Source organism: Phocoena phocoena, chromosome 1 (assembly GCF_963924675.1).
Source record: "Phocoena phocoena chromosome 1, mPhoPho1.1, whole genome shotgun sequence".
NCBI lineage: Eukaryota > Metazoa > Chordata > Mammalia > Artiodactyla > Phocoenidae > Phocoena > Phocoena phocoena.
This window is the reverse complement of record NC_089219.1, coordinates 135,788,534-135,812,255: the sequence shown is the minus strand read 5'-3', so window position 1 is coordinate 135,812,255 and position 23,722 is coordinate 135,788,534. Positions and strand designations below refer to the sequence as shown.

The 23,722-nt window shown below is 36.6% G+C and overlaps 1 protein-coding gene across 4 annotated transcripts in view; it reads right to left on the bottom strand.

Moving 5' to 3' along the window:
• Positions 1 to 23,722, bottom strand: part of TDRD5 (tudor domain containing 5) — a 91,408-nt gene that overhangs the window by 16,548 nt on the left and 51,138 nt on the right. For 3 of the 4 annotated variants that reach the window (XM_065882246.1, XM_065882253.1, XM_065882262.1), the window contains 5 exons: positions 23,182 to 23,402; positions 20,670 to 20,882; positions 20,028 to 20,094; positions 8,553 to 8,753; positions 7,894 to 8,052 (listed from right to left, as the gene is read on the bottom strand). In XM_065882246.1, coding sequence (XP_065738318.1) covers positions 7,894 to 8,052; positions 8,553 to 8,753; positions 20,028 to 20,094; positions 20,670 to 20,882; positions 23,182 to 23,402 — 861 coding nt within the window. Of the gene's footprint in view, positions 1 to 5,486; positions 5,652 to 7,893; positions 8,053 to 8,552; positions 8,754 to 20,027; positions 20,095 to 20,669; positions 20,883 to 23,181; positions 23,403 to 23,722 lie in introns of all 4 variants that reach the window. The other variant, XM_065882236.1, reaches the window with a different exon arrangement.

Genomic DNA, 23,722 nt, shown 5'->3' with positions numbered 1-23,722 from the left:
AATGAAACTAAGAGCTGGTTCTTTGAAAAGATAAACAAAATTGATAAATCTTTAGCCAAACTCATCAAGAAAAAGAGTGGGCCCAAATAAACAGAATCAGAAATGAAAGAGGAGTGCTTTGTGACCGCCTGGAGGGGTGGGATAGGGAGGGTGGGAGGGAGGGAGACGCAAGAGGGAAGAGATATGGGAACATATGTATAGTTGATCCACTTTGTTATAAAGCAGAAATTAACACACCACTGTAAAGCAATTACACCCCAATAAAGATGTTAAAAAAAAAAAGAAATGAAAGAGAAGTTACAACTGATACCCCAGAAATACAATCATACAAGACTACTAAGAACAATTATACACCAACAAATTGGACAACCAAGAAGAAATGGATAAATTCCTAGAAACATGCAATCTTCTAAGACTGAATCAGGAAGAAATAGAAAATCTCAACAGACCTATTACTAGTAATGAAATTGACTCGGTAATTAAAAAAAAACTCCCAACAAATAAAAAAGTCCAGGACCAGGTAGCTTCACAGGTGAATTTTACCAAACGTTTAAAGAAGAATTAAAACCTATCCTTTTCAAATTATTCCAAAAAATTGAAGAGGAAGGAATGCTTCTGAATTAATTCTATGAGGTCAGCATCACCCTGATACCAAAAACCAGACAAAGACACCACAAAAAAAGAAAATTACAGGCCAATATCACTGATGAAGCACTAAACTTGTAATTACCACACAACTCAACAATTGCGCTCCTGGACATTTATTCCAGAGAACTTATGTCCACACAAAAACCTGTGTACAGACATTCATTCATAGCAGCTTCATCTGTAATAGCTAAAAACTAGAAATAGCCCAAATGTCCTTCAACAGGTCAATGATGAAACAAACTATGACACATGCATGCCATGAAATACTACTCAACAATGAAAAGATCTAACTATTGATACATGCAATTACTTGAATTATACTGTGTGAAAATAGCCAATTTCAAAGGGTTACATACTATATGATTTTACATAGCATTTTTTTTTTCGTGGTACGCGGGCCTCCCACTGCTGTGGCCTCTCCCATTGCGGAGCACAGGCTCCGGACGCGCAGGCTCAGTGGCCATGGCTCACGGGCCCAGCTGCTCCGCAGTATGTGGGATCTTCCCAGACCAGGGCACAAACCCGCGTCTCTTGCATCAGCAGGCAGACGCTCAACCACTGCACCACCAGGGAAGCCCTTACATAGCATTTTTAAATGACAAAATTTTATAAATGGAGAACCAATTAGTGGGGTGGGGGTGGTGGGAGGGAGTGGGTGGATGGATATAAACGGGGCAACACAGGGACCCTCGTGATGACAGAATTATCAGTATCTTGACTGTGCTGTTGCATACATGAACCTGCATGTGTTAATACTGTAGAGAACTAAATATACATACATACACACACACACACACACACACACACACAAATATGTACAAGTAAAACTGGAGAAATCTGAACAAGATTGGTGGATTGCATCAATGTCAATATCCTGATTGTGACACTGTACTACAATTTTGTAAAATGTGACCACTGGGGGAAGTGGGTAAAGATTACACGAGATCTTTCTGTATTATTCCCTATAGCTGCACATGAATCTTTTAGTAACCACAATAAAAATGTCAATTAAAAAATAAAAAAAGAAATAAAACTAATTCAACATTATCTTTTCCAGAAAACAGAAAAGGAAGAAATGTCTCTAGACTCATTTTATGAGGCCAGCATTACCCTGGTACTAAAACCATACAAAGATAGTACAAGAAAACTACAGACCAATATCCTTCATGGAAATAGACATAACAATATTCAACAAAACATTAGCAAATGGAATCCATGGTGTATAAAAAGAATAATACACCATGACCAAATGGGGTTTATCCCAGGAAAGCCAGTTTAATCCAATATTTAAAGATCAATTAATGTAATATACCATATTAATACAATAAAGGAGAAAACATGATATCAACATATGCAAAAAAATCATTTAACAAAATTCACATCCATGCATGCATGATAAAACTTTTCATCAGGATAACAAAGACATCCTCTCTCACAACTCCTGTTCAACATCATGTCTGAAATTCTAGCCAGTGCAATAATAAGGCAGGAAGGAAGATAAAGACACATAGATTGGAAAGGAAAAAATAAAGCTGTCCCAATTAGCAGACAACACTATTGTCTATGTAGAAAATCCCAAAGAAATCTACAAAACACCTCCTAGAACTAATAAATGAATTTAGCTAGTTCACACCATACAAGCTTAAAACACAAAAATCAATTTCTACATACTAACAATGAAAATATAGAAACTGGAATAAAAAGATATCATTTATAATTGCTCCCAAAGTAAATTAAATAATTAGGTAAGTATTACCTAAGTTAGCTTAATCTTTGTTAGCTTTAAATACCTAAGGAAAACAAAACATGTTCTGTATATTAAAAAGTATAACACCTTGATAAAGGAATAAAAGAAAACCTAAATAAATATATATACTGTGCTCACAGATTAAAGATGTTAATTCTCCTCAAATTTACCTACAGATTTAATGCAATTCCAATAAAAATCCCAGATACAGATAAGTTGATTCTAAAATTTAAATGGAAAGGAAAAGGAACCATAATATTAAAAATAATTTTGAAAAAGAGTAAAGTAGGAGGAATCATACTACCTAATTTTAAGAGGTATGAATCTACAGTAATCAAGACAGTATGCTATTGGCAAAGGAACAGACAGATCAATGGAGCAAAATAAAGTCTAGGAATAGTCTCACACAAATATGGACATTTGATTTTTGGAAGGTCTACCAAGACAATTCAATGGAGAAAGCATAGTCTTCTCCATATGCAATAAAATGAAGCTTAACCTAAATCTCACCTTATAGTAAAATTAAGTCAAGATGTCTTGACACTGAAAACACTGTACATAAAAGAAAAAAACCTGATAAACTGAACCTTCTCAAAATTAAAAACCTTTCCTGTATGAAAGGCACCATTAAGAGAATGAAGCTACAAGTGGGAGAAAATATTTGAAAATCGCAAAACTGACAAAGGGCTACCCAGAACATATCCAGAACAAAAACCCAACAGTAAGAAAGAAAAAAAACAATAAAAAAGTGGGCAAAAGACTTTAATAGGCATTTCACCAAGAAATACATGTGGATGGCAAATAAGCACTTGATAAGATGGTCAGCATCATAGTCATTAGGGAAATGCAGAGTAAAACCACACTGTGATACTACTACACACCTATGAGAATGGCTAAAAATAAAAATTACTGACAATATCAAGTGCTGATAAGATATGGAGCAACTGGAACTCACACACTGCTTGTGGGAATGCAAAATGGTATACCCAGTCTGGAAAACAGTTTGACCACATAAACCAGCAATCCTACTCCTGATTATGTTTATAAAAAAACCTGGACACAAATATTTATAGAAGCTCTATTCATAATTACCAAAACCTGAAATAACCAAAATGTCCTTCAGTGCATGAATGGATATACAAACTGTGGTACATCCATACAATAAAATACTACTCATCATCAAAAGAAATGAACTATTGACACATGCAACAATTTGGATGAAGGTACTATGCTGAATCAAAGAAACCCCTATTGGGAAGTTACATACTGTATGATTCCACTTATATGATAGTTCTGAAAAGGTAAAACTACAGTGACAGAAAACATAAATGGTTGCTAGGGCGTTAGGGATTTGGGGAGATGTAATTATAAAGGGGTAGCAACAGGGAGCTTTTTCAGATGATGGAAGCATTCTGCATCCTGATTGTGGGGGTGGTTACATAAATCTATACGTGTATTGATAGGACAGTACTCCGAATACAAAGTCAATTGTGTACTGTATGTTGATTTAAAGAGAAAGAAATATTAACACCAGAGAAAATAAAAGTTATGCAGGAAAGGAAAACTTGCCGTAACATACTACTTGGCTGTAAATAGCATTTACAGAGTCATAGCAATAAAATATTGAATGGTGATCTAATGGAAAGTTTGATATAACTGTATTAGTAAGATGATGGTGGGGGAACAGAAAGGATATTTTTGTGGTGGGGGAGAAGGGATGAAAGAGAACTAAACCCTCATCTCTAGTAGTAAGAAGGGCATACATACTTAAAACTGAAGAATCAGGAAATAACATAAGCATGCTATTTAATGAAAGAAATCGAGGTAAATTCCAAAAAAAGCAGCTAAAAGAGATGAAAATGGTTGCTCGGTGAAATAGGAAATGTAGGGGAAGGGGTTATAGGGAACTCTAAGCTGTGTGTACACAAACATTTGTTTGTTTTTTTTAAAGCTGTGAATACATAAACATTTGATTAAAATAAAGTATATCCTTCAAAAAAGTTGTCAACATTTTTCCTGATGGGTTTTCTTAATACCGTTTCTCAATACTAGTTTCCATTCACTGCATAATTCTTTTTTTTTTTTTTTTTCTAAACATCTTTATTGGGGTATAATTGCTTTACAATGGTGTGTTAGTTTCTGCTTTATAACAAAGTGAATCAGTTATACATATACATATGTTCCCATATGTCTTCCCTCTTGCGTCTCCCTCCCTCCCACTCTCCCTATCCTACCCCTCCAGGCTGTCACAAAGCACCGAGCTAATATCCTGTGCCTTGCGGCTGCTTCCCCCTAGCTATCTACCTTACTACGTTTGTTAGTGTGTATATGCCCATGACTCTCTCTCACCCTGTCAAAGCTCACCCTTCCCCCTCCCCATATCCTCAAGTCCGTTCTCCAGTAGGTCTGCGTCTTTATTCCTGTCTTACCCCTAGGTTCTTCATGACATTTTTCCTTAAATTCCATATATATGTGTTAGCATACGGTATTTGTCTTTTTCTTTCTGACTTACTTCACTCTGAATGACAGACTCTAGGTCTATCCACCTCATTACAAATAGCTCAATTTCATTTCTTTTTAAGGCTGAGTAATATTCCATTGTATATATGTGCCACATCTTCTTTATCCATTCATCCGATGATGGGCGCTTAGGTTGTTTCCATCTCCGGGCTATTGCAAATAGAGCTGCAATGAACATTTTGGTACATGACTCTTTTTGAATTATGGTTTTCTCAGGGTATATGCCCAGTAGTGGGATTGCTGGGTCATATGGTAGTTCTATTTGTAGTTTTTTAAGGAACCTCCATACTGTTCTCCATACACTGCATAATTCTTGAAGACTGTCCAGAGCTATGGGATAGTAAAACACATCGAAGTCAAATAATGGCGTTTCTTTTTTTGTGATCAAGGCTATATTGCTGCAACTTTGGTCTTGGTGACTGTTGAAGAATTTGTAATTCATCTGTGGGAGATGCTCTGATGGCACTGGAGCAGTAGGATTTAAAGAGCTATGTTATTCCAGTACCCTTCACTTATGAATTCATTACATTACATTAATTACATTTTAAAAAACTATCTTCCCTTCTCCTACCTCATTTTCTTCCTTCAGATCTTGTAGCTCGGAGATGGAACACTTTGGATCGTCTTCACAGCTCTTCTCTTGGGTTTTCAAAGAACTGAATTCAGAATCCTTTAACAGCTGCTTTGAGGTGATTGACTTAAGGTGACTGAAAGCCTTTTCATCATTAATATCTCGCTAGTAGATAGGAAAAAGAAATTATTTTATTTTCTATACTATTTCTAAAATCTACTTACCTATAAATTCTGAGGGGAATTTTTTGCTATGGTTCATGCATATGCCATATTATTTTCTAACTTTATGCATGACCCTAGGTCTTCCCATCCTACTAAACTAGTTCAGGCCGAAAAACATTTATGGAGTACAGATTATGTAATGTGTACATGGTAGCTCTGTGGATATAAAGATGAATGCAACAGGTCTCAGCTCTAAAGGAACTCAAAATATAGCAATGAAGACACACAATCAGATAATCACAGCACAACCTTCAGTGTAGAGCCAACACAGAGATATGACCAAAATATCACTGGGGAAGGAGGATGTCTGAGAATATGCAATAAAGGAGATAACACAAATTGTTAGGATGCCTAAAAGAAGAGTAGGAATTACAGGGAACTCGGTGTATAGAGGTAGGTGTATGTGTGTGTATCTGTGTGTGTAGCGTATGAGAGTCTTGATATGTTAAAATATAGGCTGGGATGGGATAGAGGAGCTTTGGACCTTAACTTTTTTGCAGAAAAGATGGCCTTATTTCATTTTCAGGACTGAACTATGATTATTTAAAGACATCAAACAGTGATGATAAGATATTCTAAAAACTTTTAAGGTTGAATTCAACTCACTATTTAAGAATCAGGAAATATAACTGTTCTAATCAAGTAATAACAACTAGCAAAAATTCAGGTTTCAGAAAGCCAAACAAGCCCAATTAATTTTAACTAATTTTATTTTATTATTATTTTTTAATAAATTTATTTATTTATTTTTGGCTGCATTGGGTCTTCGCTGCTGTGCATGGGCTTTCTCTAGTTGTGGCGAGTGGGGGCTACCGTTCGTAGCAGTGTGTGGGCTCCTCATTGCGGTGGCTTCTCTTGTGGAGCACGAGCTCCAGGCACACGGGCTTCAGTAGTTGTTGCACACGGACTCAGTAGTTGTGGTTCGTGGGCTCTAGAGTGCAGGCTCAGTAGTTGTGGCACATGGGCTTAGTTGCTCTGTGGCATGTGGGATCTTCCCGGACCAGGGCTCAAACCCGTGTCCCCTGCATTGGCAGTTGGATTCCTAACCACTGTGCCACCAGGGAAGTCCACTAATTTTAAACTAAAATGAAATCTAAAATGTTGACATCATTTTAAACATGCAGCAGTAAACATTCATACATATTTTGCAGAGTAGGTTAATCTCTAGGTAGTCAAATGGCCTTTAAAAAATTTTTTTTATTGAAATATAGTTGATTTACAATGTTGTGCTAGTTTCAGGTGTACAGCAAAGTAGCCTTTCCTTTTTATCTTTTCTAATAGTAAAAGTCCACTAAAAAAATAACATCATCCCTATAATTTAAAAAGTCAGATATAGAAAACATACTTACACAAAATAATATTTTCATATTTTATTCAAAGAAAAAAGCTTTGCTGTGTCCAAAAAAATAAATTTTGGGCTCTCAAAGTGAACCAAATCTATATTCTTAGCCCAGTATTTGTTGCCAGGAGGAATATGAGACTCAGAGGACATGTCTATTTATCTGCTCATTTGTTGAAATGAGCTCATTTGTTGAAAAATCATTTAACTTATTACTTACTAATGTGCTTCACTTTACTTATATCTAAAATAGGGATCTTAAAGTTGTGAAGATTAAATTAACTAGTACATGCAAGTACTTAGAACAGTGCCTGCCATGCAGTATGAGTTCAATAAGTGTTGGTTATTGTTTTTTTATTATTGGTACTGTGGGATGGAATAATACATAATATTATTATTACTGTGGGTAGGAGTTGCCACAAGGTTTACAGAGAAAGTAAGAAATGAGAATACTTCAAGAAGAATCTAAGGAGTGTAGAGGGAAGAACAGCATTTGGGTCAGTGTAGGTGAGGTCACAACTGCAGCAAGGCAGCAGTGGAATTCAGTGTATGAGAGCAATCAGACAGGAAAAGCATGGCTGAAGTAAAGGTTTAAACCAGCAAATGATGAGAGACAAGATAACTGTTAAGATTACTGCATAGTTTCCAAACTCTCCTAGGTTAGGAATGCCTCAGTTTCGTCATCAGTAAAATAAGGTTAATTATAGTCACTACATCACAGGGATTTTATAAGTATTAAATAATATATTTAAAGTGCCTTTTATAGTGTTTGGCATATAGTAAGTACTCATTAAGTATTAACAATAATAAAAAGAATACGATGATGTTTGCAAAAACCTCTTACCATGGTATATAATTCTCTGTCTTTTGACTGTGGATTTATCTCTCGATCTTCATTAAAACAGTGCTGCTGGGAAGGAAAACCCAGTTCTGTCAGGACAATGTCCTCTGGTCCTGCACTGGATTTAGTGTATAAAGTTAAAGGGTTGAGGTCTCTGAAACCCTAGGATTAAAAAAATACGAAGGAAATTTAGTTTCTCAGAGAAAAAGTGAAAAAGTTAGCACTTCATAATTTTCAAATGTTGTGGAAACGTATTATCTTCTAAAATTTAATAGTCAGATTTTTTCTGTAGTGATAGTTTTTGCTAGCCACAAAAATTATCAACATCAATACTAATAAAAATGTAGACACTGCTATCAATAATTACAAAATAAGAGACTGTTGCTCTTCTCTAAGTAAACTTCGGAAAATTAAATAATTGGGGGTAAGACAGAATCCTCAATCAATTATTTAAAATAAAAGTATATTCTAAAGGACAATAAGCCAAATGTAGTTTTTTGTGATCATGTGAAAATTAAGAAAGTGCTCTGCATTAAGAAGGCAGGAATCTCACAGATATTGCTAAAGAATAAATCAAATAACCTTCAGCATTAAATTCTCTTATACCTTAAACTGTTGAGATTAAATACAATACATTACAAAATACAACCAGACTGCTCCACCTTAGAAGGGACATTTTCTTGGCATACAATAGCATGGCCCTCTGTTCTCAAGACATGATGGAAATAGATGTCTTCATGTGAGGATGTATCACACAGAAAAATGTTAAGGATTCCATCTACATATTCATCCACTACCCCCACTAATGGCTTCAAACCACACAACTTCTGGAACTGCAAAATAGCTCCAGATGTCCAATGTTCCTGAAACACAAACAAGATATGAGATTCAGATGACAGATGCAAACATGAATTATAAAAAACATATACAAAAATGAATTCCTAATGAACTAGAGATTTTAGTGGGAAAAACCAAAGCATGAAAATACTAAAATAACACATTTGAGGATATTTATGATTTGGGGATGAGAAAAGTCAGAATAAAGGAAATATGATGAAAATCGGATTATGGGAAAAAGTTTATTTTAATGTGATGAAAAACTTTCATGTTTGGAAATGTTTGAGTTAGATTACTGGACCAACCCTCCTACAGAAACTAAATATTCTAGATAAAATGTTTTTTAAATATGTCCCCAAAGCATCAAAGAACTGACAAAAGTGTAACAAATTATCAGGCCAAAATTAAAGGGAAAGTGGGAACTATTTTTGCCTTCAGCGTATGTGCTAATCCAGGCAAATCTTCACTTCGGTTTTGATGGTCTCACAGGTCAAAGAGGACAGAAATCAAAGCCAGTAACCACCCAGAGTAGGGAGTGGAGAGGAGGACTTTCCTTTATTAAGCTGAGTCCCTAGGGGTTCATGCTCAGGATAAGGAGGAAAAGAAATAAACTAGCCTTCACATGGATTTGCAGCTCAATTTTCACATCACCTGGGTGATACACAAATCCTCAGGTTGTTCATTTAAATTAACATGGCTCCAGACTGGTTGTACTGCTAGATACCTGGCAGAAGTGAATGTAAATCTCTCTGGAGGTAGGCAATCTCAATCTGTATTCAACCATTTTTACAAAAATTTTTAAAAGTCAATGAGCAGTACACAGACAAAGATAAAAAGCATATAAAGAGACAATGAATCACAAGGAAGAACAAAGAGAAACAACATAACTAATACAAAAACCTCAAAAACTTTAGATATTTGAATTTCCAGATGAATTATAAAAGAACTAACATACTATGCTTAAAATAAAAACAAAAAAAACAAAATTAATTTGAAAGCTTCTGTAGAGACCTGCAATCTATTAAAAATTGATCTAGCAGAATTAAAGAACCAAGAGAATTTTTAGAAAGTAATAATATAATAACCAAAAGTAAAAACTTAATAGGTTTATTCAATAGCAGATTAGGTAGAATTAAAGAGTGTATCAGTAAAGTGGAAGGTGATTTGGAAAAGTTACCCAGAATGCAACACAGAAGACAGAAATATGTAACATACAGAAGAGAGGTTAAAAGATATGGAAGGTAAATTGAGAAGGTTTAACATACTTTTAATTATCATTCTAGAAAAAGAAAGGCAGAAACAGAGAGAGAGAGGGAATATAAATATGAATATGGGGAAATGACAATAATTGAAGAGATAATGGCTGGGAATTAGCCATATTTAATGAAAAGTAACAATGCACAGATAAAAAGTCCAATGAACCACAAAGTAGGATAAATAAGAATAAATCCACACGTAAACATATTAAAACTGAAGAACACAGTTTTCAGACTTCAGAAACATGTTAGAGTGGAAAAACTACCTTTGTCTCCCCCTTTCAATCTACATCCAATGAAACATCCACAACTCAACAAAGGTGTCTCCGCTCAACACAATAGGGCACTGGAGAATTCCACACATCTGCACACCCAAAGCTGGGTGTACTGGAATGCACAGTGGGGGCGAGGGAACCTCAGAGCCCGTGCCTGCAATCCTGGCCCTTCAACTGAGGCAGCGGAGCCCACAGCTTCAGAGAACCCAGTAGCAGCAGGGAAGGTGGTGCACACACTGTGGCCACCTGACCACTCCCGGCACCCATGACCACAGGCAAGTGGGGAGCAGTGGCAGTGGGGCCCGCGACCCTGTCCCTCCAGCACCTGAGGCGCCCATGACCCCTCATCCCATCCCCCTTCCCCCACAGAAGATCCTGTGCCTCAAGGGATCCCAGACACAAGGAAAGAGCCAACCATCCTGGTGATGACAGTGGCTCTGGCAGAAGCATGGCAGCAACGACGCTGGTGGCACAAAAAGCAACAAAGAAGGCATAGAGCCACACCTATTACAGGGTGGGTGGAGGCTGAAAAGTGCTAACTCTCAAATATGACCAGAGGCAGCTCTAGGAAGAGAAACCGAAAACTTGTGTGATGGTGCCACCTACCGGAGGGAATTTAACTCCTAACCTGTCATTTAATACTAAATGCACTGGCTCAAGAACACTTCATCAAACAACATGAAGGGCCACAGTGACATGGTACCACAAAAAGACAATGACAATTCTCCAGAAACCAAAGTTATAGAATGTTCCAATTTAACTGATAGAGAATGCAAAATAGCTGTGTGAAGAAATTCAATGAGCTAAAAGAAAACTCAGAAAGGCAGTTTAATGAGCTCAGGAATAAAATGAATGAACAGAAGGAATACTTTACCGAAGAGACTGAAACTTTAAAAAAGCACCAAACAGAAATCTGAAGCTGAAGAACTCAATAAATGAGATGAAGAATACATTAGTCTGGGACTAGAGCAGACCATATGGAAGAGAAAATTAGTGAGCTTGAAGATAGAAATCTAGAAATGAAGAGGAAAGGGAAGGAAAGATATTTAAAATGAGGAAATCCTACAAGAGCTCTCCAACTCTTTAAGGACAGGCAACATTAGGATAATGAGTATCCCAGAAGGAGAACAGAGGGAAAAGACAGCAGAGAGATTATTTAAAGAAATAATACAAACCTGGGGAAGCAACTGGATATACAAGCCCATGAAGCTAAGAGAATATCTAATTACCCCTATGCAAAAAGACCTCCTCCAAGACATAATATTAAAATTGTCAAAAGTCAATGACCAAGAATTTTTTTTTTTTAATGACAAAGAATTTTAAAGGCAGCCAGGGAAAAAAGGATGGTGACCTACAAAGGAGCCCCTATTAGGTTATCAGTAGATTCTCAGCAGAAACGCTACAGGCCAGGAGGGAGTGGAATGACATTCTCAAAATACTAAAAGATAAAAACTGTCAGCCATGAATACCCTATTTCAGCAAAGTTATCATTCAGATATGAAGGAGAAACAAAGACTTTCCCAGACCAACAAAAGCTGAAGGAGTTCATCAACACTAGACCTGCCTTACAAAACATGTTGAAAGGAGCTCTTCAACCAGAAAAAAAAAAAAATGGCAAAAATACAAAAAACTTTGAGCAAAGTAATAAAAAGACAGAACTGGAAAACTGCAACTCTCTATCAGAATAGATTTTTAAACACTTTATTAATAAATAGTATAAAACCTAAAGGGAGAAAAAAAATAAAGCAGAAAAACAAATATAGCTCTCTTAGTTTGATAACAACTCACAACATAAAAAGGGGAAATTTAAGAGAACAAAAACAAATTTCATAGGGGAAGAGGAAAAGGACGGCACTTGTATAGGTAAATGAATATAAGATGCTATCAGCAGAAAATGGACTATTTTCATTGAGATGTCTCATACAAACTTCAGGGTAAACACAGAACATAAAAATAGAGCAGAGACACAAAAACCAGCCAAAGAGGAAGCTAAGAAAAATATCTTAGAAAACCACCAAACCAAAATGGCAGACAGGAACACAAGGAAAAAGAAACAATGGGGGGAAAAAAAAGAAACAATGGGAGATTTAAAGCAACCAGAAAACAAAAGCTAAGAAGCCAACATCCAACTATCAATAATTGCCCTAAATGTAAATACACTAAATTCACCAATCAAAAGACACAGAGTGGCTGGATGGATTACAAAGCAAGACCCAATTAAATGTTCCCTCCAGGAGACTCATCTCAGCTCTAAATACAAACATAGGCTCAAAGTGAAGGGATGGAAGATGATTCTCCAAGAAAACAGCAGCCAAAAGAAAGTAGATATAGCCATACCCATATCAGGCAAAATAAACTTCAAGTCAGAAAAGGTAACAAGAGACAAAAATGGACAGTATAATAAAGGGGAAAACACATCAAGGAGACATAACAGCGATTAATATATTTGCACCTAATATAGGAGCACCAAAATATATAAAACAATTATTGACAGACCTAAAGAGAGAAATTGGCAGCAACATGTAATAGTAGAGGACTTTAATAACACCCCGCTTACATCTATAGATAGATCATCCAGACAGAAAGTCAACAAGGAAACACTGGCCTTAAATGAAACAACAGACAAGATGAATTTGATGGATTTGTACAGAACATTCATTCCACCCAAATGCAGTAGACTCTACATTCTTCTCAAGTGCACATGAAACTTTCTCAAGGATAAACAGTATGTTGGGATGCAAAACAAGTCTCACTAAATTTAAGAAGATTGAAATCATATCAAGTATCTTCTCTGATCACAATGGAATGAAATTAGAAATCAACTACAAGAAGAAAACTAGAAAAGTCACAAATACATGGAAACTGAGCAACATGCTACTGAACAACTATTGGGTCAATGAAGGAATCAAAGAAGAAATAAAAAATTACCTGAAGACAAATGAAAATGAAAATACAACATACCAAAATCTATGGGATGCAGCAAAAACATTACAAAGAGGGAAGTTTATAGCAATATAGACCTACCCTTAAGAAACAAGAAAAATCTCAAACAATCTAACCTTACAGCTAAAGAAACTAAAAACAGAAAAACAAAGGGGAAAGTTAGTAGAATGAAGGAAATAATAAAGATCAGAGCAGAAATACATAAAATAGAGAGTAAAAGGACAGTAGAAAAGATCAATGAACTAAGTGCTCGTTGTTCAAAAACATGAACAAAATTTGACAAACCGTTAGCTAGACTCACTAAGAAAAAAGAGAGAAGGTCCTGATAAATAAAATCAAACAAAAGGCAGAAATAACAACAGATATCACATAAATACAAGATTGTAAAAGAATATTATGAACAGCTATATACCAACAAATTAGACAGTCTAGAAGAAATGAACAAATTCTTACAATCATACAAACTTCCAAGACTGAATCAGGAAGAAATAGAGAATCCGAATAGACTGATCACTAGCACAGAGACTGAAACAGTAATCAAAAGCTCCCAAAAAAACAAAAGTCCAGGACCAGAAAGCTCCACAGGTAAATTCTACCAGTCATAGAAGATTTAATACCTATCCTTTTCAAACTATTCTATAAAACTGATGAGAAGGGAACATTTCCTAACTCATTTTAAGAGGCCAACATCACCCTGATACCAAAAGCAGACAAAGACAACACAAAAAAAGAAAATTCAGGCCACTATCTCTAATGAACATAGATGCAAAATCCTCAACAAAATATTAGCAAACTGAATTCAACAGTACATCAAAAAGATCATACTCCATGATTAAGTGGGATTTATTCCACACAAGAATGGTTCAATATTCACAAATCAATCAATGTGATACACCACATTAACAAAATGAAGGATAAAAGCCATATGATCATCTCACGGGATGCAGGAAAGGCATTTGACAAGATTCAAAGCCCATTTATGATAAAAACTCTCAATAAAGAGGATACAGAAGGGACATATCCTCAACATAGTAAGGGCCACATATAACAAACCCCCAGCTAACATCACACTCAAAGGAAAAAAACTGAAAGCTATTCCCCTAAGATCAGGAACAAGACCAGGATGCCCGTTCTCGCCACTTTTATTCAACACAGTATTGGAAGTCCTAGCCAGAGCAATCAGGCAAGAAAAAGAAATAAAAGGCATCCAAATTGGAAAGGAGTAAAACTGTCACTATTTGCAGATGACATGATTTTATATATAGAAAACCCTGAAGACTCCATCAAAAAACTCTTAGAAATAATAAATGAGTAAAGTAACAGGATACAAAATCAATATATAAAAATTTGTTGCATTTCTATATGCTAACAATGACCTAGCAGAAAGAGAAATTAAGAAAACAACTGCAACAAAATAAAACATTTAGGAATAAATTTAACCAAAGAGGTGCAAGATCTGTATATTGAAAACTATAGGGACTTCCCTGGTGCTGCAGTGGTTAAGAATCCACCTGCCAATGTAGGGGACACAGGTTTGATCCTGGTCCAGGAAGATCCCACATGCCGCGGAGTGGCTGGGCCCATGGGCCATGTCTGCTGAGCCTGCGCGTCTGGAGCCTGTGCTCTGCAACGGGAGAGGCCACAACAGCGAGAGGCTCACGTACCACAAAAAAAAAAAAGAAAGAAAGAAAAAGGGCAGAGGAACAGAATAGACATTTTTCCAAAGAAGACATACGTATGGTCAACAGGTACATGAAAAGATGCTCAACATCACTAATTACTATGGAAATGCAAAACAAAACCATAATAAGAAAGCACCTCACACCTGTCAGAACAGCTATTATCAAAAAGGCAAGAAATAAGTGGTGGCAAGGATGTGGAGAAAAAGGGAAACCTGTTGGTGGGAATGTAAATTGGTACCTCCACTATGGAAAACAGTATGGAGAGTCCTCAAAAAATTAAGATTAGAACTATCATAAAATCTAGCTATCCCACTTCTGGGTATTTATTCAAAGAATATGAAAACACTGATCTGAAAAGATATCTCAACCCCCATGTTCTTTGGCATTATTTACAATAGCCAAGATATGGAAACAACTGAAGTGCCCATCAACAGATGAATGGTAAAGAAGATGTGGTATATATGTACATAATGGAATACTGCTCAGCTTTAAAAGAATATATAAATGTCTTGCTATTTGCAACAACATGGATGGAACTTGAGCATTTTATGCTAAGTAAAATAAGTCAGATAGAGAAAGAGAAGTACCACATGATGCCACTGATGTGGAGTATTAAAAAACATGAATAAACAAACAAACAAAAATAAAATAATGTACAAACCAAACCAAACAAAAACAAATACATATATATGGAGAACAGAGTAGTGATTACCAGAGGGGAAGGGGAAGGGGGAGGGCAAAATGGGTAAAGGGGGTCAGGCCAACTATGGTTACAGATGGAAAATAAATTTTTGGTAGTGAACACGTGGTAGGGTATCCAGAAGTAGAAATATAATGTACACATGAAACTTATATAATGTTATAAATCAACATTACCTCAATTACAAATAAATAATTTTGTTTCCTAAAGAGTAAATTTACAAGTTTCAATTTCATTAGCAGATAGTTTTAATGCCATCCTGAAATTGTTAAAAGCATAGTATCCTTTGAAAAAATATCCTAGGGCTTCTCTGGTGGCACAGTGGTTAAGAATGTGCCTGTCAATGCAGGGAACACGGGTTCAAGCCCTGGTCCTTTAAGATCCCACATGCCGCGGAGCAACTAAGCCTGTGTGCCACAACTACTGATCCTGCGCTTGAGAGCCCGTGAGCCACAACTACTGAGGTTGCGTGCCACAGCTATTGAAGCCCGCGCGCCTAGAGCCTGTGCTCTGTAACAAGAGAAGCCACTGCGATGAGAAGCCTGTGCACCGCAACAAAGAGTAGCCCCTGCTCGCCACAGCTAGAGAAAGCCCGTGCACAGCAACAAAGACCCAAAGCAGCCAAAAATAAATAAATAAATATATAAATTTATAAAAAAGAAAGAAAGAAGAAATATCCTGGATTATTGAGGTCTTTCTTCTATACAGATAGCAAATACCTATAAAATAAAAATCTATCCTGCTTTTTAAAAAAGCTGAAGAACACAAGTAACAAATACAAAATTTTAAAAACAGCTACAGACAAAAAGGATATTGCCTTCAAAGGAACATCCATTAGATGGACAGCTGGCTTAAATATGATAAGGGAAACCAGAAGCCAGTGTAATGATACCTTTCATGTGCTAAAGATAGTAACTACCAACCTAGAATTCTATACCTACTGAACATATCTTTCAAGAATAAGCACAAAATGATATTTTCAGGTGAACATAACTGAGTTTGCCATCAATAAACCCTTACAAAATGAAATCCTAAAAGATACAGTTCAAATAGAAAGAAAATGTTCCCAGAGGGTTTGAGCAGCAAGACTGAAGAGCTAAGAGACTGAGAAATACGTGACTAAATCTAAATGGATTTATTATTATTATATGCAGTTATTTTCTTGAGGGGTTAAAAACAATAACGTTAATTACAAAACAAAAATAGATCAGAAGAGGACGTTAAAGAAATTCGTGTTCTAATGTCCTTGTATTGCTACACACATATGCTGTACTTCCTAGAGTAATCACTGAAATAACATAGTGGAATGATTAAAAAACCTCTTCACGGGCTTCCCTGGTGGCGCAGTGGTTGAGAGTCCGCCTGCCGATGCAGGGGACACGGGTTCGTGCCCTGGTCCGGGAAGATCCACGTGCCAAGGAGTGGCTGGGCCCGTGAGCCATGGCCACTGAGCCTGCACATCCTGAGCCTGTGTTCTGCAGCGGGAGAAGCCACAACAGTGAGAGGCCCGCGTACCGCAAAAAAAAAAAAAAAAAAAAAAAAACCTCTTCAAAATAAGGCGTACAAGGTGAGAAAAATAATAGGTAAGCCAGTGACTTTTCACTAGGGCCACTGGGTTCTCTCCAGTGCTTGCAAAGTTTAGTTGTCATCTAAGGATTTGGGCGGATTTTATATCCGTACAATGATTTTGGAACGCACCCATTCTATGGCTCCCTCCCTTTAAGTATTACACCCTAACTTCTAGCTGTTTTGCTATTCCCAAACAATGTCCTCTAATCCTGCAAGCCAGCAAGGCTGTAGACTGGGGAGTGACCTCAGGAAAGAAGCTGAAAAATTCCTGACTCACCTATTGTGGTTTGACTTCCAAGGGTAGACTTCTACTTTTCTGCCTGCTTTAGATTTTGTATATGAGAGTATTAGCTCACCAAACCAGAAAAAAGATATAGAAATAAAGACATGAATGAGGTACATTCAGTTAAAAAAATTTATTGAGCACCTACCATGCACCAAACATTGATCTAGGCACTGGAGATACAGTGGTAAATATGACAGACAATATCCCTGATCTCAGGAATTACAATGTTGTATGTGAACAAACAATTAAAATAATACCAGATAGTGTTATAAAGATAAAACAAGGGACTTCCCTGGTGGTCTAGTGGTTAAGAATCTGTCTTGCAATGCAGGGGATGCCAGTTCGATCCCTGGTTGGGGAACTAAGATCCCACATGCCATGGGGCAGAAAGCCCGTGCACCATAACTACTGAGTCCATGTGCTCTGGAGTCCGTGAGCCAAAACTAGAGAGCCCATGTGCCACAACTACTGAGCCCGCACACTCTGGAGCCCATGCACTACAACTAGAGAGCCCGCATACTGCAACTAATGAGCCTGCACACTCTGGAGCCCGCACGCCACAACTAGAGAGAAGCCCACACACTGCAACAAAGAGCCCGCGTGGCTCAACTAAAGATCGCGCATGCCACAACTAAGACCCGATGCAGCCAATAAAGAAAGAAAGAAAGAAAGAAAGAAAGAAAGAAAGAAAGAAAGAAAGAAAGAAAGAAAGAAAGAAATATTAATGGTACAGATGAACCTATTTGCAGAAGCAGACATAGAGAATGCACGGGTGGACACAGTGGGCGAAAGAGAGGGTGGGATGAATTGGGATATTAATTTTGACATAAATACACTGTGTAAAATAGATAGCTAGTGGGAACCTGCTGTATAACACAGGGAGCTCAGCCCGGTGCTCTGTGATGGCCTAGGTGGGTGGGATGGGTGGAGGAGGGAGGTCCACGAGGGAGGGAATGTGTGTATTCTTATGGCTGATTCACTTCACTGTGCGACAGAAACTAGCACAACACTGTAAAGCAATTATTCTCCAATTAAAATAAATAAATAAACATTTATTTTTTTAAAAAAAGATAAAACAAAATGATGATGAATGACTGAAGAGGAAGAGTGCACTTTAAATTGACTGGTCAAGGAGGTTCTTCTTGGGGGAATAACATTTGGGCTTAAATTTGAACGACAAGAAGGAGCCAACCATGAGAATTCTTTGAATAAGCTATTTCAGTGACCAGCATGGGCAAAAGCCCTAAGGCCAGAAGCAGTTTAGGAAGGAAATTGCAAAGAAAACGATAAATGGAAGCCACCTGGCTGATATGAGAGTAACGGACATTGGCTATGAGTGGGTCACAAATTTAGCCCTGACCTCCCTGATGGAAGTACTAAAAAGAAACCTAGTCACGGCTAAAATGCACCCTAGAAAACAATGCTGAGTAGTGACTCGCACAAAAACCATACTTTGCATAATTATTTATAATACTCAAAAATCAGAAGTGGACTGAATTAGTCTAACAATAAAGGGACAGTTAAACAGGCTACAATGCACGTTTAGCTAATAGATTACTTATGTACCTATTAAAATTGAGAACTATAACATGTAAATGTATTTATGCTATAATGTTGAGTGGAAAAATGGAATATAAAATAATGATTACTATTTTATATAAGCCTAAAAACCCTACAAAACCCTCATCCCCAACATCCAATAAACTAAACTGAAAGAAACTCATATCAAATTTCTAAATTGAATGCATTTGAATGGTGGCATTACAGATAATGTTTTTTCTTCTTTTCTCTTTATTGTGTTTTTCAGATTAAAAAAAAGTAAGGAATAATCCACGTATATGTTAGCAACTGATAAGTTATTTAGGTTAAACAGACAAATATGGTGTAATAAATGTGTATGGCATGTATAATTAAGAGTTCTGAGGGAAAAAACATAAAATTAGGTGCATAACTATAGCTACATAAACCAATGTATCTATACGGATGAAAACACCTCCTGCTCCATCCCACTGCAATCATCTCCCACCACAAGAGAATTCTTTAAAAAACATATATCTGATTGTGGCAGTTCCCTTTAGTTGCTCCCCAGTCTGGACATTGCGTCCAGACTCCTGCACATGCCTATGGGTCTCCACCTTAGTTTACTGTCTACTTCTCTGACATCATTTGCCATGCATCAATTCCAGCACATCCTCTATTATGTAGCCAAACACCACTTAAAATTCCTCATATTTGAGATATTTCATGCTACTCTCCCTTTGCCTGAAATGTCTTTCTTTTCTTGTCTGTCCAGTTATAGAACTGATCTTCCTTCAAAGTTTCATGCAAATGCCACCTCTAGTATGGGGCCTTCTCTGATTACCCCAAACAGAGATGAGCACTCTTCGTTTTGCATCTCTACCACACGCTGCAAAATTTTCTAGCAAATATGACACAGCACTATTATTTTTCTCTACATGCCTATCTTTCATACTGTCTACAATGATTTCTTTGAGGGCTCATTCTATGTTTTATTTTTGTATTCTGAGAACCTAGAATTGTCCTTGGCATCAAATGTTTGCTGATTAAACAGGAAACAAGCAAACATACCTCTACTGGTCTCACCCAAGCCAAAGAACAGGGGATAGCCTGAGCTGGAAGCCTGGTGTAGCAGCACCTGCAACAGATAATCAAATATACGAATATTTAATCATATTTCAAAACTGCATTTTATGGAATCTCTTATCCATTCCTTGATTTAAGCTTGTCACACCATTTCAGAGTATTTTACTCATGCATTTTAAAATTAATGTCTTACACTTTAAAGTAACCTAAGCAATACACTTGTAAAAACATAATAGTCCTTGAAAACCATGCAATTAAAATATAGGTAGGATATGTATAACTGAAAATAAATAAAATATAGGTAGGAACAGTTCAACCTTCATGCTATATAAATGCAACTCTTAGCATGACCCAAAGAATGATTTTCTTAACATAAGATTGAAATTTAGTCTCATGGTTCATTCAGATTCACGGTCATGTGAAAGAAGACGTGAGAGATTATAATCCAACTGTGATTATAATGACCAAATGACCATTTGCCAAACCTGCACTAAGATGAAAGGGGGTGGAATGGAGGGTAGGATGGAGGGAGAGAGGCAGGAGAAAAGGAAGAGAGATCCTAAGCCCACAGAGTTTCAGCATTACAGCTCAAAACTTAAGTTGTCCTTATTCAGTTTATTAACTCACTTGAGGAACCTCAGGGAGGACTTCTGAACAGTTCCAATATTTCCAAAATCTGGATAGAACACTTCAACTTCCTGTTTCCCAAGAATTCGATGGATAATGACCCGATACCACCACTTGTCCTCAGAAATCCTTACACAACAGAGATGTCCCGGTTGGATAAAATACTCTGGCATGGCATATCGATCAGAAACCAGCTGATTAGAATAACAGCGCCTGCAGAATTCCATAATACACAGAAACCCATAGGGGAAGAAAAAATTAAAGATCATTTTTATTGATGTATCAAGAGCAGCAATGTCTTAGCAAAAAGCAAAGAAAAAAACCCTCACTTTTTCTGATTTGGTAATGCTTATTATTAATACCAATTAATTTTCTTTTTCTTGTCCAAATCCCTTCTCTTTATCAACAAACTTCTTCCAATAGAAACTTACTAAGTGATTATTATGTAACATTATGCCAGGTGTTCTTGGGTGGGAGGTGAGTATATAATGTGGTAAAGTTAGAAAAAAACTTTTGGAGAGATACAAAGTAAATTATTCTTGTATGTGGCACCAATGTAAAAATCAGACATTTGTTGTACATGAATAGATCTAAAGTAACTGAAAATGTAAACATTTTACATAGTGTTTACTAACAAAGGACATGATTTTTCACTAGAGAAAAGATAATTTAGAGCAGTAGCTCTCTAAGTGTAGTTCACAAATCCCTGGGACCCTGATACCCTTTCAAAAAGTTCCTAAGATCAAAGCTATTTTAATATTTTAGTATTATTATGAAAATAGTTATTTGCCCTTTTCACTATGTTAGTATTTGCATTGATGCTGTAAAAGCAAGGGTGGGTAAAATTCCCGGTGCCTTTGCTAAATCAAGGCAGTGGCATCCAACTGTACTAGTAAACATTTATTTTTCACTGCCATGCATTCACATTAAATAAAAAAGAAAGAAAAAAGAGGCTACTTTCACTTAAGAATGTCCTTGATAGGGCTTCCCTGGTGGCGCAGTGGTTGGGAGTCCGCCTGCCGATGCAGGGGACGCGGGTTCGTGCCCTGGTCCGGGAGGATCCCACGTGCCATGGAGCGGCTGGGCCCGTGGGCCATGGCCACTGGGCCTGCACGTCCGGAGCCTGTGTGCCGCGGCAGGAGGGGCCGCAGCGGTGAGAGGCCCGCGTGCCAAAAAAAAAATAAAAATAAAAAAAAAATAAGAATGTCCTTGATAAAGCAATAAAAATTATTAAGTTTATTAAATCTCAACCACTGACTATCTTTTCAATATTCTCTGTAACAAAATGCAAGTACAAGTAAAATACTTCCCAAGTTGTTTTAATGAAAAGCACTTTTGCATTTCAGTTGTGAACTGAATTAGCTGCTTTTTGTGTGTGTATGTAGATTTATTTTTACTTGGAAGATGAACTAGACACTATTTTCATGGAACACCATTTTTGCTTGAAAGGCCACTCACAAACTATGTTTATTCAGACTTGTGTATTTGCCACACATTTTCTCAAAAATGAAGCAAGCTTGCCACTTCAAGGAAAACACTGACAGTATTTATTGTCAATGATAAAATTCAAAAGCTTTCAAATGAAAATTAGGATTTTGGCAACGCTGCATCCACCACCATAAACATGACAGCTTCCTAATACTTAATACTTTTCTGATGCAATCAGTGATACTATTAATGAATGTGATTTTTTAAAGCTATATTGTGTGATGAAACATGTCAACATCTGGAAGATCTATATAACTCAGTGAACCAGTATTTTCCAAAAGACCAATACATGATGTTTTAAAATCGCAGATGGTGGTAAAATTCAGGACCAGTTCCATTGAGTCCACACTGAGAAGTTCCCTATGCTTACTTTAATGTTAAGCTACTGCTGTCTTGAAATTCTTAATACTTTTTAGACAAGAAGTCTTACATTTTAATTTTGGACTGGAGCCTGCAATTACATAGCTAGTCCTGGATCCATTCAAAGTGCAAAGGCAGAAAATGAATTTTAACATAGTAGAGTTTGAAAAGTTCAAATTCCACACTGAAACTAACTTCAAGAAACTACCACTTGTGAAGTTTCAGTATACTATCAAAGAGTATTCACAATTTTCTGAAAAGGCTATTAAAATACTCCTTTTCCCAATTATGTATCTGTCAGAGGCCAGATGTTTTCATGTACTTCCACCAAAATAAAGTATTTCAAGAAATTAAAGACAGAAGCAGATACTGAAATCCAACTTTCTTCTAGTATGCCAGATATTAGAGATCTGCAAAAATGTAAAACAGTGCACTATTCTAATTTTCACAAAAGTTATTTTTCATAAAATGTTATTTATATTCAGAAAAATGAATTTATCATTTTTAAACAATATTTTTTACAGTTTTAATTTCTATATGATAAATATTGATAAACAAAAGTTCTCTCGGGTCCTTAATTTTTAAGAGCCCTGAGACCAAAATGTTTGAGAACTGACTTAGAATGAGATACATGAAAAACACATTGAAAACAACAGATTCCTACCTCATTTCAATCATCATGTCTTCAAGTAACTCTGATGAATCCCTGCTATAGATTCGGATGTAGAATTGACTAGGAGAGATGATACACTCCACAAAGACCCCCACGAGGGTACTGGTACCTAATGGGGGTAGTTTGCATAATTTCTTGTCCCGTACAGCATCAGGTGGGATATCATGATTTGCCATTGCCAAGTTGAGCTGTGAGTTGTTAATTTCTACTTGCTACAAGTTAAAAAAAAATCGAAGAAACCACTATAAATCTTTGAGTAACATTTCAAACTCTATGACAACGTTTCTTAAAATAATTTCATGAGTCACCTTTATCAGAATCACCTGGCAAATAATAAAAATGAAAATTCTTAGGCTTTAGCCCAGACTCACTCACTAGAAGTGAGGCCCAAAATTATGCCTTTAAAAAAATTCCCTAGGTGATCCTTACCTACATTAAAATATTAAAAGTACTGTCTTACGATATTAGGTAAAGAGTGAAAAGTGTGTCACACAACTGCCCTATATAAAATTGAAAACATCGTACTTCAAAT